Below are 17,208 nucleotides of genomic sequence, written 5' to 3' on the forward strand. Positions count from 1 at the left end.
ACAGAGAAAAATGTATAAAAATGGATAATTCATTGGCAATAGTTAAATAGTTATGGTGAAGTTATGTAACTAATCTGGTATGTTACCAATAAATAAATACTGGTACATGAATATATCGTATTCTATTAAGCGTTGTTCACATCTGCATAGGAGTCTCTGTAAGAGGTTCCGTCGGAAATTCTGATGAAAATTGGAGGAGAGAAAAGTCCTGTACAGAGGACTGTTCTCTCCGCTGGTTTCAGTATATTATAATCTGTGGCGTCTGCAGGTGACTGCTGGTAACCGCTGTTTTAGCGAGTGGGCTCTCCATCGTTCGGGTCCCATGGTGGTTAAACTCTTGCCCCAAAAAAACTTTAACAAAATATTTTTCACTAACATTACTTAATATGTGAGTAAAAACAATGCAAGGCACTCTGTGGACAGTCACAGATAAAACTGCTCTATTACACAACAGACAAAAATAGATTATTGACAATGAAAGTGTTATCAGTCCATTGTTGGTAATGCAGTAGTCTGGCTCACACAGCACATATATTCTTATACAAATCATTAAGACAGCCATTAAGATAACCTGGGATCTGGCAATTGATTGTTTGTTGTTATAAGTATATAGTAATAAGCCTCTTCCCCCCTTCCCTCCTGTAACTCTACCCCTATGTCCAGTTGTACATAAATATGCAGCCTCTAGAAAGTGTTTTTAGTTATATCTGAAGAAGAAGCTCAGAGGAAGCTTCGAAACGTCATATTCTGTCATCATTATGAGTTAGCCATTAAAAAAGGTATCACCTACTGAAGACTTAAAAAGTTTTTTGTTTTTTTTCATATTTCATAACCACTGGCTAACACGGTACCAAAACAAACATTTTCCTTATTCTCTATTGCAAATTTTGCTGCTGTCAGTGCTGTATATGGCAGAAGAAAATGGAGCTATTCCTTTGAATCATACAGTGATGAATAACACATCCATTCCCTAGTTTCACCATCACTTAAATGCCTTGAGTTCCTGCCCACAGCATCTTATATACTGCATGTGATATCGGCACTGTAAGGTGTCCATCTACCACTGACTATTGGCTGAAAGGCTGGCAGATGACACCAGGACATCACATACCCTTGTGTCTTCTGTATTGTCACTGCACAATGCATGCCACAGTGGCCATTTTAGTTCTCCCAAAACTAATTCCCTTGCGTCCCACCAGCGGCACAATATGGGGTATTTTCTGCCCCTGTGTGCTGGTAGGACAGGCGGAATTTTTAATTAGCCAAGTTTTAATCACCTGGCTGGTCCCTATAAGAGGGCACCACACCCCTCCCCCTGCGTGTTTTTTTCTGTCCTGTGTGTGGACAGGTGGGGAGGACTTGGTGTCCTCCTATAGGGCTCAGGGCTAAGGTAAGTCTACCTAGTCCTGGGTCCTGTTCTTGTCTACTCCTGCTTCCATGGTCCTAGAAGAAGCAGAGGGGATTAGCAAAGCTTTCTACCCTCCCTCCCGTCCTCCCCCCTCCCTTCACTTACCTCCTGCAGCATGCTGGCATCTTCGGCCGGGGAGCGCGCGGTCCGGCGCTTCCTCAGCGGGTATCTGGCTCCGGCGTGTGGACGGCTGCGAGGTGGAACCCTAGTCAGGGTCCTCTGTGTTGGGAGGACGGATTTCCTGGCCGCACACTTCCGGTGCGACCACACTTCTGGTCGCGGCGGCGACCGTTTGAATCAAATTATGGTCCCCTTGGCAAAGGGGTTTTGGGAGAATATAGGGAGGCAGGGGCCTCCTCTCCCCTCCCCCCCTCTTTTGGATGGCTGTATGAGGTTTAAGGGGGGGGCGGGTTAAGGGCGGACTCCCAGGTGGCCCCGCCCCTCCGAAAAAAAAAAAAAAGGCGGCACATTAAAAGGTAGTGCAGTGCTTTGTATCCCTGCATTCCTAGATCCCCTAGTGGGGTTCCTAGTCTTTGACTACGGTCCAGCAGAGTACAACTTGCAACGTCGTGTATTGTGCCGCCGGTGGGCAGTTCGGGCATTATCACCTACGCCTGGTGAGAAATCTCTTATTATCTTATGGTTGTACTCCTCTTACCCAGTAATTTGGCTTAGGTGAGTGTAGCAGTTGCTACCCTTTTTCCACCATGTTTTCCTCCACCACCCCCCTGGGTCCCAGAAGAGAAGGAAATCCTCCGCTAAGAGGAAACATTTTTCCTGTCGGGACTGTGACATCCCTTTACCTGTTGGTAAGCGTGTACAGGGGTGTAGGTGGTATTGTCCTCCCTGGCAGAGGCCCCCCTACTGAGGAACACTCCCCTAGAGACATAGTGGTGTGGGTAAAGGAGTATATGGTGAGTACGGCACAGAATACAGTGGAAAAGTGGTTTCCTCACTTCTGGTAAGCTCCTCCTCCTTTCTTTTAGGATGAGTCGTTAAAGGACATTCGTACCTCCATTACCCAGCTCTCTAAGAAGCAGCGCACTGAGTGGCGCTCTGCTTCCCTTCCCTCTCTGGAAAGACTGCAGGTCGAGGATGACTCCTGCCCCTCTGAGGTGCAGTCGAGTATTGCCAGCAAACCCATTTTTCAATGGGACAAAACGTCAACATTGCTGAAGGCCATCCGGTCAAGGGACCAGGATGGTATGGGGGTAGCCTCCGCGTCTACCTCTGGGGGGCAGAGGGCCTTCCATGTAGACGCAGCCCTATCTGGCGTTATGGAGCAAGAGTTGAAGTCCCAGAAAAGGCTCATGTCGCCTCCAGAGTGTTCAAAGATCTGTACCCTGTGGACACGGCCCAGCTCGACCGCGGGGGTCCTCCTCCTAAGGTGGACCTCGCGGTGGTGAAGTTATCCCGCCGGACCATAGTTCCCCTGGGGATGGGTCCAATCTGCAAGATCTCCTGGACAGGAGAATAGATTCCACCTTTAAAAGGCGTACTCCACCACATCTGCGCAGTCGGCGGTAGCAATATCCTCCACTGAGGTTCGGATTTTCTCCGTCCTCGTCTGGCGCAGCTGGAACATGACATAGATGCTGGCATCGGTAGAGATGAGATCCTGGCGTCGATGGCTCCTGTTCATCTGGCAGCTGACTTCCTGGGGGAATCCTCAAGACAGCAGTTACGGTTATCTGCCAAAACGATGGCTCAGACTACGGCCGCAAGACCATTGTGGCTGTGCCCTTGGAGAGCGGATTTGTCGTCCAAACAGGCACTCTGCGGCTTACCCTTCCAACCTGGTAAGGTTTTCGGGGGCGGGTTGGATGACCTTATGGGGGGTCTGGCTGAGGATAAAGGCAGATCTCTGCCGCACGCCTCCAGGAGTAGAAGTCCTCCTCCGGTGAGGGGTCGCAGGGCCTCTCCCAGAGCCCAACCTCAAAGGCGGTCCAGGTTCCGGTCCAGAGGTTCAGGCCGGGGGCGCGCCAGGGAGGAGCCAAAAAGGAAGCCGACCTTTTAAGGGTACGCCGCTCTTTGTGGCTGAACATCGTGGGTGGCCGTCTGGCCCACTTTGCCACCGTGTGGAATTATTTCATCAAGGGTCCTTCCTGCTGCCCAGCAGAGCAACCTAGAGGCAGCGGTCCTGGAAGACAGGTCAAAAAGGGGCCTTGGAGAAGGTCCCTCCTCAAGAAGTAGGGAACGGAGTCTATTCCCCTGTTTTCCTAGTCCTCAAACCATCCGGGGACTGGAGGATGATAATAGACTTGAGATTTCTCAACCGGTTCCTATGAAGAAAACCCTTCCGGATGGAAACTATAGACTCCGTGACATCCTTCATGTAACAAGACGAGATGATGGCAACCCTGGATCCCAAGGACCCTTACCTACACATGCCTATCTTCCTTCCACACAGAAGATATCTGAGAATTGCCAGCCGGAGATCTGGCCACAGAGAGCACTTTCAGTTCACGGCCCTCACTTTCGGCATATCATCAGCCCCATACGTCTTTACCAAGACGGTCGCCCCCGTTGCCGCCGCTCTGAGATTAGAAGGCCTTTTCGTGGTTCCTTACTTGGATGACTGGCTCATAAAAGCTCAGTCTACTTCAGTGCTTCTTCATTTTCAGATCGCCGTATCCTTCCTGCAGAAGTTAGGATGGGTGATCAACTGGGAGAAGTCCGAGATAGTGCCAGCCACCCTAAAGAAATTTCTCGGGTTCATTCTGGATTCCCAGAACATGGAGATCTATCTTTCCAGCCCAAGGAAACTAAAGATAGAGGCGGCCGCCCGATTCCTCCTCAGAACTCGGCGGGTGACCATCCAGAGCGCCATGAAGGTTTTAGGCCTGATGTCATCCTCGGCCAGGGCGGTCCCTTGGCTCTTTATGGAATTTGCGTCCCCTCCAGAAGGAAGTGTTGAGCGCCTGGAACAGGTCTCCATGGGGACTGCAGGAGAAGATCTGCCTTTCTCCCAGTACCCGTCTTTCCCTCAGATGGTGGATACACCTGAAGGACGGAAGGTCCATGGTTCCAACAAAATGGATCCTGCTGACTACAGATGCGTCCCACGGGGGATGGGGAGCCCACCTACACGACAGGACTATACACGGCGTTTGGGCGCATCCGGAAGAGGGGTCACCCAACCTGAAGGAGCTTCAGGCAGTATACCTTGCCTTGTGTCATTTCGCCCCCCTCCTCAAAGGGAGGGTGGTCAAGGTCCGGTCGGACAACAGGACAACGGTTATATATATATAAACAAGCAAGGCGGCACCAGATCCCCGGCCCTTCAAAGAACCACGAACTTAATCTTCACATGGGCAGAGAAGAACCTGTCCCATCTATCCGCTGTTCACATCAAGGGCTCCCTGAACATAGTAGCGGATCAGTTGAGTCGGGGTATCACCGTATCGGGAGAATGGTCGCTTCATCCAGGAGTGTTCCAACAGATAGTCCAAAGATGGGGTCCCAGAGGTCGATCTTATGGCGACCCGACTCAACGGCAAGGTGGAAACCTTCTGTTTCCTGTATCAGGAGGACAATCCCTTGGCAGTGGATGCCCTTTCCATCCCATGGAGGTTCAGGCTGATTTACATCTTCCCTCCAGTTCCCATCATACCCAGGTTATTGATGAAGATAAGATAGGACCAAGTCTCGGGTATCGCCATAATCCCGTTCTGGTCAAAAAGGACTTGGTTTGCCCAGCTCATGAGGATGAGTCAAGGCATATACTGGAGGCTTCCCCCCCTCCCAGACCTGGTAACTCAAGGAGAGCTGATCTGCCAGGATCTGAGGAGATTCAACTTGACAGCCTGGAAGTTGACCAGTCCCTATTAAGGAATAGAGGACTTTCAAGTGCCGTCCTGAAGACGATGTCATGTGCCCGCGCAGTATCAACAAACAAAAGTTACCAGAGGATCGGTAACATATTTAATGACTGGTGCCGGGAGCACGAAGTGGACTCCATGGATCCCCCAGTGGGGGTGATCCTGGACTTCCTTCAGGACGGCCTAGACAGGGGGCTCGCGGTCGCAACCCTGAAGGTGCACGTGGCCGCCCTGTCCGCCTGTCTGGGGAGGCGTTTTTCTCAAAACTCTCTAGTAAGCACCTTCCTAAAAGGTGCAGGGAGATTGAGACCCGCAGTATCTGCGCCTGTCCACAAGTAGGGACCTCAGCACGGTCTTGACGGCACTATGCAAAAAGCCATTTGAGCCTCTGGAGGCTGTTGAACCAAAGTTTCTCACCTTTAAGGTGACATTCCTCTTGGCAGTAACATCGGCCAAGAGGGTGAGTGAGTTGCAGGCTTTTTCCTGTAAGGAGCCTTATACCAGTTTCTTTGAGGACCGGGTCCAATTGAGATTCCTCCTGGGTTTTACACCCAAGATACCCTCCGCTTCCAACAGATGTCAGTTGGTCACGCTTCCTGTATTCCATCCAACTCCCTCTACAGCGGAGGAAGTCAAGCTGCACTCACTGGATCTATCCAGATGTCTAAGGATATACATAGAGCGAACTTGCTCTTTCAGGAGAACAGAAAACCTGTTTGTCAATTTCTTTGGGAAATTGAAAGGGCTGGCGACTTCTAAAGCCACCATATCTAGGTGGGTGAAGGAGGTCATTAAAATATCATTTACGTCCCAAGGTTTACCTCCACCTTCCTTGCTGACAGCGCACTCCACGAGGGCGGTAGCCACCTCCTGGTCAGAGAGATGCGCTTTGCCGCTGGAGCAGATTTGTGCAGCAGCGTCGTGGAGCTCAGACTCCACATTTGTGAAACACTATAGGCTAGCCAGCTATACTGCTGAGGCCTCGGCATTTGGCTGGACGGTGTTGAGCTCAGTTGAGCGCCAAAACCCACCCTAAGTGGAGAATTACTTGTTATCTCCCCATATTGTGCCGCTGGTGGGACGCAAGGGAATGAATGGTTATGTAGATAACCTGTTTTCCCTAAGTCCCAACAGCGGCACAAGTCTCCCTCCCTAGAAATCACTGGAGGAGAGCAATACAAAACATGTACTGATTGTTACGTGCATTTTTATGTAAAACTGAGGTGTGTTGTGTATATAAGGATGTATAAACATCACAACAATGTACTAGATGCTATGTATAGGACCTATGTTGGTTACTTTGTATTAACACGCAGGGGGAGGGGTGTGGTGCCCTCTTATAGGGACCAGCCAGGTGATTAAAACTTGGCTAATTAAAAATTCCGCCTGTCCTACCAGCACACAGGGGCAGAAAATACCCCATATTGTGCCGCTGTTGGGACTTAGGGAAAACAGCTTTTCTACATAACCATTCATTTCCAAGTATTCAGTTTCTTTAAAAACCGAACATCTTGGACTATTCAGGTTGAACCTGGTTGAGAATGAATCGATTCACCTATCTCCTATATCTTTCATGGCTCCTGTATCACATATCCCCTTGTGTATGTGAACAGAGCTTAAGTTAACTTATAGCTTCTAGGAAGTAATGTATTCTGCAAAGTATATTTCCCCTCAAAATTGCATCCTAGTGTCTGGCTGTTCTTATATATGACAGGATATGGCAAGCGATGAGCTGAAAGAACTTAGGAACACACTGACACAAGAGGCTATCAGAGAACATCAGATGGCAAAGACGGGAGGCACTCAGACCGACTTACTGCAATGTGACAAGTGTAAGAAGAAGAACTGTACCTATAACCAAGTAAGTGACTTGCTCTATACAGAAATCTCTCTCTCCCTCTCTCTATATATACAGTAAATATGTTGCACACCTAATGAACTAACACTGGTGTGGTTGGGGGGGTTTATATTCTTTATTCACCTTATCTGTAATCATAAGGGACATGCATCAATATGGAGAGTAGGACCTCCCTTCTTCTTGCTATCTGAGGTGCACTACAATGTGTCCTTACATACTATCTAGTAGTTATACATTAGCATCAAGTTCTCAGTCATTCCTAACATCAGTGACTGTATCAACATATACTGAACAATACAATATGAGAATATAACAACAACATGGCTGCAGCAATTAATCACTGTACCTGTAATCATAAGGGACATGCATCAATATGGAGAGTAGGACCTCCCTTCTTCTTGCTATCTGAGGTGCACTACAATAAGTGTCCCACCAGAAACACACCTCTGAGATACATGGTCCCACTCTAGTGTCAGATTACAGGACCTGTAAACTGCTAGTCTGACACTAGGTAATATCCAAATTTTTGTGTGGTGGATCTTTCTCTGTATAGATCTCACATATATATATATATATATATATATATATATATATATATATATATATATATTTATATATATACATACAGTATATACAGTGCCTTTGCGAAAGTATTCGACCCCCTTGAACTTTTCTACTTTTTTTCCACACTTCAGACTTCAAACATAAAGGTATAAAGTTTAAAATTTTGGGGGAAGAATCAACAAGTGGGACACAATTGTGAAGTGGAACGGAATTTATTGGATATTTAAAAAAAAAAAATTTATAAAGAAAAAACTGAAAAATTGAGCATGCAAAATTATTCGGCCCCCTTGCGTTAATATTGGAGAGCGTTTGTGAACAGCAGTTTTCAGTTCTTCCTACAGATTCTTGATTGGATTCAGGTCTGGACTTTGACTTGGCCATTCTAAGACCTGGATACATTTATTTGTGAACCATTCCATTGTAGATTTTGCTTTATGTTTTGGACCATTGTCTTGTTGGAAGATAAATCTACGTCTCACTCTCAGGTCTTTTGCAGACTCCAGCAGGTTTTCTTCCAGAATGGTCCTGTATTTGGCTCCATCCATTTTCCCATCAATTTTAACCATCTTCCCTGTCCCTGCTGAAGAAAAGCAGGCCGAAAACATGATGCTGCCACCACCATGTTTGACAGTGGGGATGGTGTGTTCAGGGTGATGAGCTGTATTGCTTTTATGCCAAAAATATCGTTTTGCATTGTGGCCAAAAAGTTTGATTTTGGTTTCATCTGACCAGAAGACCTTCTTCCACATGTTTGGTGTCTCCCAGGTGGCTTGTGGCAAACTTTAAACAAGACTTTTTATGTACCGTATTTTTCAGACTATAAGATGCACTTTTTTCCCCCAAAATTTTTGGGGAAAAGAAGGGTGCGTCTTATAGTCCGAATGTGGCGCCTGGCACCCGCTGTAATAGAGAGGCGGATGCAGGCACGGGATAGACGCCGGGGCCTGAGACATCGCTGCGCTCCTCTGCCCTGCATGAAGCCAGCAGCGGCAGGGGCGATGCTATTCCGCTCCTCCGTCCCCCCGCCGCTGGCTTCATGCAGGGCAGAGGAGCGCAGCGATGTCTCAGGCCCCGGCACCTGTGATGGCGTCTATCCCTCGCCGGCATCCGCCTCTCTAGTACAGCGGATGCCGGGACAGTATCGGTGGCCCCTTCTCCCCCGGGGCCGGTCCCCACCGGCCCCGTACCTGTGAAGTTGCAGGTCGGCTCCTGCGCGGCGATATCGCAAGAGCCGACCTGTTCGGGTGACAGCCGGGAGCCTAATGAGGCTCCCAGGCCTGTCACGGCTATATTAGTATTGCGGCTGGGTCTATGACCAGCCGTAATACTAATAGACAGAATGTCCCATAGACGGTAATACAGTTTTATTGCCGTCTATGGGACTTGCAATCAAGTGACCGCAGGTTCAAGCCCCCGGGGGGAATAAAATAGTAAAAAAAAAAAAAAAAGCTTTAAAAATATATATTAAAAAAAATGAAATAATTAAAAGTTATAAATCACCTCCTGTCCCTAGAATATATACACTCACTGGCCACTTTATTAGGTACACCATGCTAGTAACGGGTTGGACCCCCTTTTGCCTTCAGAACTGCCTCAATTCTTCGTGGCATAGATTCAACAAGGTGCTGGAAGCATTCCTCAGAGATTTTGGTCCATATTGACATGATGGCATCACACAGTTGCCGCAGATTTGTCGGCTGCACATCCATGATGCGAATCTCCCGTTCCACCACATCCCAAAGATGCTCTATTAGATTGAGATCTGGTGACTGTGGAGGCCATTGGAGTACAGTGAACTCATTGTCATGTTCAAGAAACCAGTCTGAGATGATTCCAGCTTTATGACATGGCGCATTATCCTGCTGAAAGTAGCCATCAGATGTTGGGTACATTGTGGTCATAAAGGGATGGACATGGTCAGCAACAATACTCAGGTAGGCTTTGGCGTTGCAATGATGCTCAATTGGTACCAAGGGGCCCAAAGAGTGCCAAGAAAATATTCCCCACACCATGACACCACCACCACCAGCCTGAACCGTTGATACAAGGCAGGATGGATCCATGCTTTCATGTTGTTGACGCCAAATTCTGACCCTACCATCCTAATGTCGCAGCAGAAATCGAGACTCATCAGACCAGGCAACGTTTTTCCAATCTTCAATTGTCCAATTTCGATGAGCTTGTGCAAATTGTAGCCTCAGTTTCCTGTTCTTAGCTGAAAGGAGTGGCACCCGGTGTGGTCTTCTGCTGCTGTAGCCCATCTGCCTCAAAGTTCGACGTACTGTGCGTTCAGAGATGCTCTTCTGGCTACCTTGGTTGTAACGGGTGGCTATTTGAGTCACTGTTGCCTTTCTATCAGCTCGAACCAGTCTGGCCATTCTCCTCTGACCTCTGGCATCAACAACGCATTTCCGCCCACAGAACTGCCGCTCACTCGATGTTTTTTCTTTTTCGGACCATTCTCTGTAAACCCTAGAGATGGTTATGCGTGAAAATCCCAGTAGATCAGCGGTTTCTGAAATACTCAGACCAGCCCTTCTGGCACCAACAACCATGCCACGTTCAAAGGCACTCAAATCACCTTTCTTCCCCATACTGATGCTCGGTTTGAACTGCAGGAGATTGTCTTGACCATGTCTACATGCCTAAATGCACTGAGTTGCCGCCATGTGATTGGCTGATTAGAAATTAAGTGTTAACGAGCAGTTGGACAGGTGTACCTAATAAAGTGGCCGGTGAGTGTATATAAAAGTAGAAAATCATATATCATAAACCACCGGGTTTTTTTCAATACAAGGTGATCTAAGCAATAGATAGTCCCCAAAATGGTATAACTAAAAAGTACTTCTGGCCCCACAAAAAAAAAAACACTCTATGCATCCCCGTACAGCTGCAGGGTCACCTGTCAATGTGGCTTTGCAGCTGTTGCAAAACTACAACTCCCATATATTAAATATTTTACCATTTTTTGCTTCCAAATTTTTTTTCCCTATTTTCCTCCTCTAAAACCTAGGTGCGTCTTATAGTCCGAAAAATACGGTATATCTTTGAGAAATGGCTTTCTTTTTGCCAGTCCTCCATAAAGGCCAGATTTGTGCAGTGTACGACTGATTGTTGTCCTATGGACAGACTCTCCCACCTCAGCTGTAGATCTTTGTAGTTCATCCAGAGTGATCATTGGCCTCTTGGCTGCATCTCTGATTAGTCTTCTCCTTGTTTGAACTAAGCATGACTATGTCCAAGAAGGGAAAGAAGCAACACAATAAATAAAATGACAATTTTTATTAAGTGATAATAAATATGAAAACATAAATTACACATAGACAACAGGGGGTAAATGCTTCACAAAAAGGCGGGTGGTGTGTGGTAATAAATAGTATATAGGTCTAGGGTGAAAAAAGTATGTATATCACAGTCAAATAATAAGGGTCCACATGTTGTTGGCAAGTGTGGCAGTTCCAAAGCAGATAGAAATATCCCATAGGTAAGAATGCACAACAGAGAGACATATTTGAAAATTATATACATAGAAGGTAAAGCACCAACCCTAAGACCATAGTTATAATATAAAGCACCTACCACCCGTACCGCTCCCCAATGCGCGTTTCGCCCAACGACTTCGTTTATTTTTGAAGCAGTTGCTCTTTTGTGTGCCTTGTGTTGCAAAATTTTTATTCTCCTTGTTTGAGATGAAAGTTTAGAGGGTCTTGGTAGATTTGCAGTGGTCTGATACTCCTTCCATTTCAATATGATTGCTTGCACAGTGCTGCTTGGGATGTTTAAAGGGATTCTACCACTAAAACACATTTTTTTCTAGTTAACACGTCGGAATAGCCTTTAGAAAGGCTATTCGTCTCTTACCTTTGGATGGGTCCCAGCCATAGTGCGGGCACTGCAATTTCGCGCATGCGCAGTACGTTCGGCAATCTTCGCCGAACAGAGCGTACTGCGCAGGCCTCTGACAGGACGCTGAAGAAGCAAGGGGAGGATACAGAAGACCAGAGAGGCGGCGCTGCGATCGGTTTTCGAGCTGCAATGGGGACGCCCCCATCGCTGCTCCTGCGATGGGGACGCCCCCATCGCTGCGAGAGAACTCATTAGCATACCGGTACAAACCGGTATTTTGAACGAACGGCGCGGCGGAGAGCCCATCCAAAGGTAAGAGACGAATAGCCTTTCTAAAGGCTATTCCGACGTGTTAACTAGAAAAAAATGTGTTTTAGTGGTAGAATCCCTTTAAAGCTTGGGAAATCTTTTTGTACCCAAATCCAGCTTTAAACTTCTCCACAACAGTATTTAGGCCCTGCCTGGTGTGCTCCTTGGTCTTCATGATGCTCTCTGTGCTTTAAACAGAGCCCTGAGCCTATGACAGAGCATTTATATGGAGACTATGAGAGATTTATATGGAGACTTGGTTACACACAGGTGGATTCTATTTATCATCATCAGTCATTTTGGACAACATTGGATCATTCAGAGATCGGCACTGAACTGAACCGAGTGAGTTTGCTGCACTGAAAGTAAAGGGGCCGAATAATATTGCATTCCCCACTATTCAGGTTTTCCTTTGTTAAAAAAGTTTAAAGTATCCAATAAATTTCGTTCCACTTCACAATTGTGTCCTACTTTTTGATTCTTCCCCAAAAAATTTAAATTTTATACCTTTATGTTTGAAGCCTAAAATGTGGCAAAAGGTTGAAAAGTTCAAGGGGGCCGAATACTTTCGCAAGGCATGGTATCTATCTATCTATCTATCTATCTATCTATCTATCTATCTATCTTTATTTATTTCTGTTGTTTGATGTCTGTTTTTTATACATGGCCAAATGAATAGACCAATTTGGCATATAGATAAATCAGGCACCGAATAATTTTTCGGTGTGGCCTGCTGGGGGAGCAGTATATCAAAAAGGGACAGAAATAGACTTGACAGGCTGATCAGAAGGGCCGGCTCTGTCCTGGGGAGCCCCTTGGACCCAGTATAGGTGGTGGGTGACAGAAGGATACTGTCCATGGTGACCTCCATGCTGGAGAACAAATCCCACCCCATGTATGAGACCTTGATGGCAATAAGCAGCACTGTAAGTGACCGTCTGCTTCACCCCAAGTGTGAGAAGTAGCGCTATCGCAAGTCCCTCCTTCCAACCGTGATCAGGCTGTATAATCTACATCAGACCAAGTGAAGATCACTCCGCACAGAGAACTAATGATTATGATTATGAAGTCTTCCTTCTTCTGTTCCTTAGCTGCTATGGACTCCTAGTATATCTTCTCTTCTCAGCTTATGTGTGTCTACATCTGTAATATATTACTGTGTATTATCCTGTATCTGTATTACTATGCTGCTGTAACATCCTGAAATTTCCCCCCACTGTGGGACTATTAAAGGATTATCTTATCTTATCTTATCTTTTAGACTTAATTTCAGGCTTTATTCACTAGTCAGTATTTTGATCAGTGTTTTGAAAGCAATACTACTGCAGACAGTTATTAGATTCAAGTTAACCCTTACTACAACATCTGTATTAATACAGGTGCAGACACGCAGTGCAGATGAGCCAATGACAACTTTTGTGTTATGCAATGAGTGTGGACATCGTTGGAAGGTAAGTCATTTTACCATTTTCTAACCATGCTCTTTGCTTATGTATCTTATCTTCTGTACAATTTATGGTATATTCCCATGTGACAGATTTGTAGCAGGTAACTCTGTGACTATCCTATTCATCTGAATGGGAGAAATTGCAGAAATTGATGTCCGTGCTACTGAAACATCTCCATTCAAATCAATGGAGCTTATTTTTAGTGTTAGAAATTTTCTTTACTAATTTGTTAAGTGAATTCTTAGATCAGTAACCACTAGTAGCTGGTTTTGTCTCCTCTATGCCATTTGTAATATTTCTGAAGTTGCCCTGCCCCATTTGGCCAGGCCTGGTCTCATCCCATCCATAACACAACAAAGTGGAGGGGCATATGATCATATACTTCACTCAAGCTTATAAGTATCCTATTCCAGAAGAATAGTGGAGGAGTGAGTGATGTGTATGCACCTCCACCTACCACCATGTTCTGGACGTAAGCACCCTCCAAATGAGACAAGGCTTGTTGAATGGGGGCATGAAAACATGAGAAATATTAAAAATAGTATAGAGATAACAAAAACATCTATTTGTATGTGGCATGTATAGATTAACATTTATGTAATTTTATTATAAAGGGGTTTGGCCTTATTTAAAGCAACTTTGATGGCTATCCTAAATTTCGACCATCAATGAGATTGATAGTGGTCTATTGCCTAACAATATGGAGCAGAGACACTACTAAAGGTATGGAATTGTGGCTATTAAATAGTCTAAGCCTAGGTTCCTTTGGTCAACTGAAGATGGAGGATTCTGGGAATCTTATTTCTGAGTTGAAATTTACAGGGTGTTAAATCCTTCTCCAGTAGTCACAAGCCCAGGGGCTGAGATGTCTTTGAGTAGTATAGTAGCACTACAGCAGATGGTACATTATTCCTTGTAATACACGTCAGCTGCTACAAGAACATTTTTAGAAAACTAAAAAGGAGATTCCAGCCCATCATTGATGTGTTGTGTTGGTTTTAGTTGATGGTCGTCACAGGAACTGTTAAGAGGATCTGTGACGGATGGATTTGTGGGAAGGGATGAGCTGAGGCTCATATAATGGTCTCTGTATAATGGTCAGGTTCTGACATCAGAATATGATGTTTATACAAATCTTTTTCATCAACATGGTAATGGGATTGTATATCGATGCACAATATACTCATATTAGTTGTAAGGATTTATTCTCATAACCATAAAACAAGTCACCCATGAGGAATTGATGAAACTGTACATAACCAATTTGTATTCATGCAGCATTTTTTTTTTTTCAGATTTCTAATAGACTTGAATCTATGAGTAATCTGTGAAAAATGGACAGAAATAGGACATGACCTATATTTTGATGGTTCATATTGACAGTACATTAAAGATAAGAATTTGTGTATACATGTAGACCAGGGGTCTGAAACTCAATTTACGTGGGGGCCGCTGGAGGTAGAGTCTGGGTGAGGCTGGGCTGCATCAGGTTTTCCACAAGCTATGCTCGCCGCAGCAAATTTAGCTCCACCCAATTTTATGATGTCTCCGCCCATTCTTATTCATTTTTCATGTGCCCACACACAGTATAATCCTCCTACAGTCACCCGTACATTATATGTCCCCACATTATAATGTTCCCGTCCAACTGTCCCACAGTATTAAGTCCTTCTCCTGGTGCCCCAGTTTAAACTGGGGGAAACTAGAGGGGGCATGAAACTGGGGCAGCTGGAGGGGGACATAAAACAGTGGGGGTAGTTGGAGGGGGGCAATAAATTAATGGCAGCTGAAGTGAGACATTAAACTGGGGGCAACTAGAGGGGGACATTAAACTCGGGAGGCTAAAGCAGACATTAAACACGGTGACAATAAACTGGGGACAAATAGAGGCAGACAGGTCCCCCTCCAGCTACTCCCACGGTTTACACACTAAGACACGCCTCCCTAGTCACGTGACGTCTGACGTCACACACAGGTCCTTGAGTTTTAAACTTCAGTAGTACTAGCTTTCCACCGACCACCCATCACTTTCTATTGCTGTTATAAGAGCGGGGGAGTGATCGGTGGAAAGTTTAAGTAAAACATTAAAGGGACATGCAGGGAGCTGCACGGGGGGCCGCAAACTATCGTCCCGAGGGCCACAGTTGGCCCGCGGGCCACAAGTTTGAGACCCCTGATGTAGACTTTTATTATTTTGAAACTGTGATGGTCATTCAAAAAAAAAAAATCACATGACTGTTTTTCACTTGAATCACATGAAGTAACTTTTATTGATTAATTTTTAATATTCTGTCTTTATCTTTCAGTTTTGCTGATCTGTGGCTCCCATTGACAGCAATGAATGATCTTCCCTGCTCTGTAAATATCCCAGAACCACACTGTTTATCTCCAAGTTTGTCCTTCTGTCTCATTTTATTTACTATATTTTCCTTTGTAATCAAGTTTATAGCATAGGTTTTATAGGTTTTATAGTGTTTTCATAGAGATGTGTGACATAATATTTGTAGAGTATTATAACTGATTATATTATTAAACACTCAAACATCATTGTATGGAAATAGTGGAAATACATTGTTGTATAGCTATTGTCAAGGACATCTTTATGTGTATTCCAATAATGGTCACATCTTTCAAGACATGTAAGAATACAAATTTGTTGAACGTCTTTGTGTGCCCTGAAAAACAGCATTTTCTCTTCATCTGTGTCCGCAGACGCAGCGATCAATACAAACCATTAGTCACTTCACAACATTGGTAATAAAGTTCAGCGTTTGGACAAAGATTTTGAATGACTTTTAAATTTCTTCTTTTCTTTTGTGATGCTCTAGCAGAGGACTGAACAGATAAAAACAAGCTGTAGTTAATACGCCAAAACCAAAGTGCCTGTAATTACATAGTAGCGCTAGAATTGTAAATGTGTTCCTCAGCCCAATAAATCCAATATTATGACAAGTGCATTAAGCATAGTCTAGTACTTTGTATCTCTGTGTTAAATTATATTCTCCAACAAATACTAATTGTAAAGCTCAGATAATAAGGCAGAAAACTGCATCCAGTTTACAAAATAAAGGAACTTGAAGAAAATATTTTCCCAATATAACTAGCATTGTACAATGTAAAGTGAGTGTTTTCATTTACAGTGGGTACGGAAAGTATTTACTGTAGAGCCCTTCAAATTTTTCACTCTTTATATCATTACAACCATTTGCTAAAATCCAAAAAGTTCATTTTATTTGTCATTAATGTACACTCAGCACCCCACCTTCACAGAAAAAAACAGAATTAGGGGCCACACAGTGGCTCAGTGGTTAGCACTGCAGCCCTGCAGCACTGGGGTCCTGGTGTTCAAATCCTGCCAAGAGCAAAAAAACATCTGCTAGGAGTTTGCATGTTCTCCCTGTGTTTGTATGGATTTCCATCCCATATTCCAAAAAGGGCATACTGATAGGGGGAAAAAAGTACATTGTGAGTCCTATGTGGGGCTCACAATCTACATTATATATAAAGAAAAAAACAGAATTGTAGATATTTTTGCTAATTTATTGAAAAAGAAAACCTGCAATATCACATGGTCATAAGTAGTGTTCAGCGAATAGTATTCGTCGAATACCTCGCTCCCATCGGAATGCGTGTTAGCGGCTGTCAAATATTCACTGCGCTTAACCCCTTGGTGTTTGGCCGCTTCTACGCATTCCTATGGGAGCGAGGTATTAGACAAATAGTTTTGAATACTATTCACTCAACACTAGTCATAAGTATTCAGACCCTTTGCTCAGTATTGAGTAATTGCACCCTTTTGAGCTAGTACAGCCATGAGTCTTCTTCAGAATGATACAGCAAGTTTTTCACATCTGGATTTGGGGATCCTCTGCCATTCTTCCTTGCAGATCCTCTCCAGTTCCATCAGGTTGGATGGTGAACATTGGTGGCCAGCCATTTTCAGGTCTCTCTAGA

At 44.9% G+C, this 17,208-nt stretch overlaps 1 protein-coding gene across 1 annotated transcript in view; it reads left to right on the forward strand.

Moving 5' to 3' along the window:
• LOC142195049 (transcription elongation factor A protein 3-like) overlaps nucleotides 1-16,185 on the forward strand; it is a 51,090-nt gene extending 34,905 nt beyond the window's left edge. The window contains exons 15-17 of the mRNA XM_075264560.1: nucleotides 6,944-7,090; nucleotides 13,186-13,257; nucleotides 15,561-16,185. Of these exons, the coding sequence (XP_075120661.1) occupies nucleotides 6,944-7,090; nucleotides 13,186-13,257; nucleotides 15,561-15,569 (228 nt within the window). The 3' untranslated portion in view covers nucleotides 15,570-16,185. The remainder of the gene's footprint in view (nucleotides 1-6,943; nucleotides 7,091-13,185; nucleotides 13,258-15,560) is intronic.
• The last annotated feature ends 1,023 nt before the right edge of the window (nucleotides 16,186-17,208 follow it).

This window comes from Leptodactylus fuscus, chromosome 2 (assembly GCF_031893055.1).
Source record: "Leptodactylus fuscus isolate aLepFus1 chromosome 2, aLepFus1.hap2, whole genome shotgun sequence".
NCBI lineage: Eukaryota > Metazoa > Chordata > Amphibia > Anura > Leptodactylidae > Leptodactylus > Leptodactylus fuscus.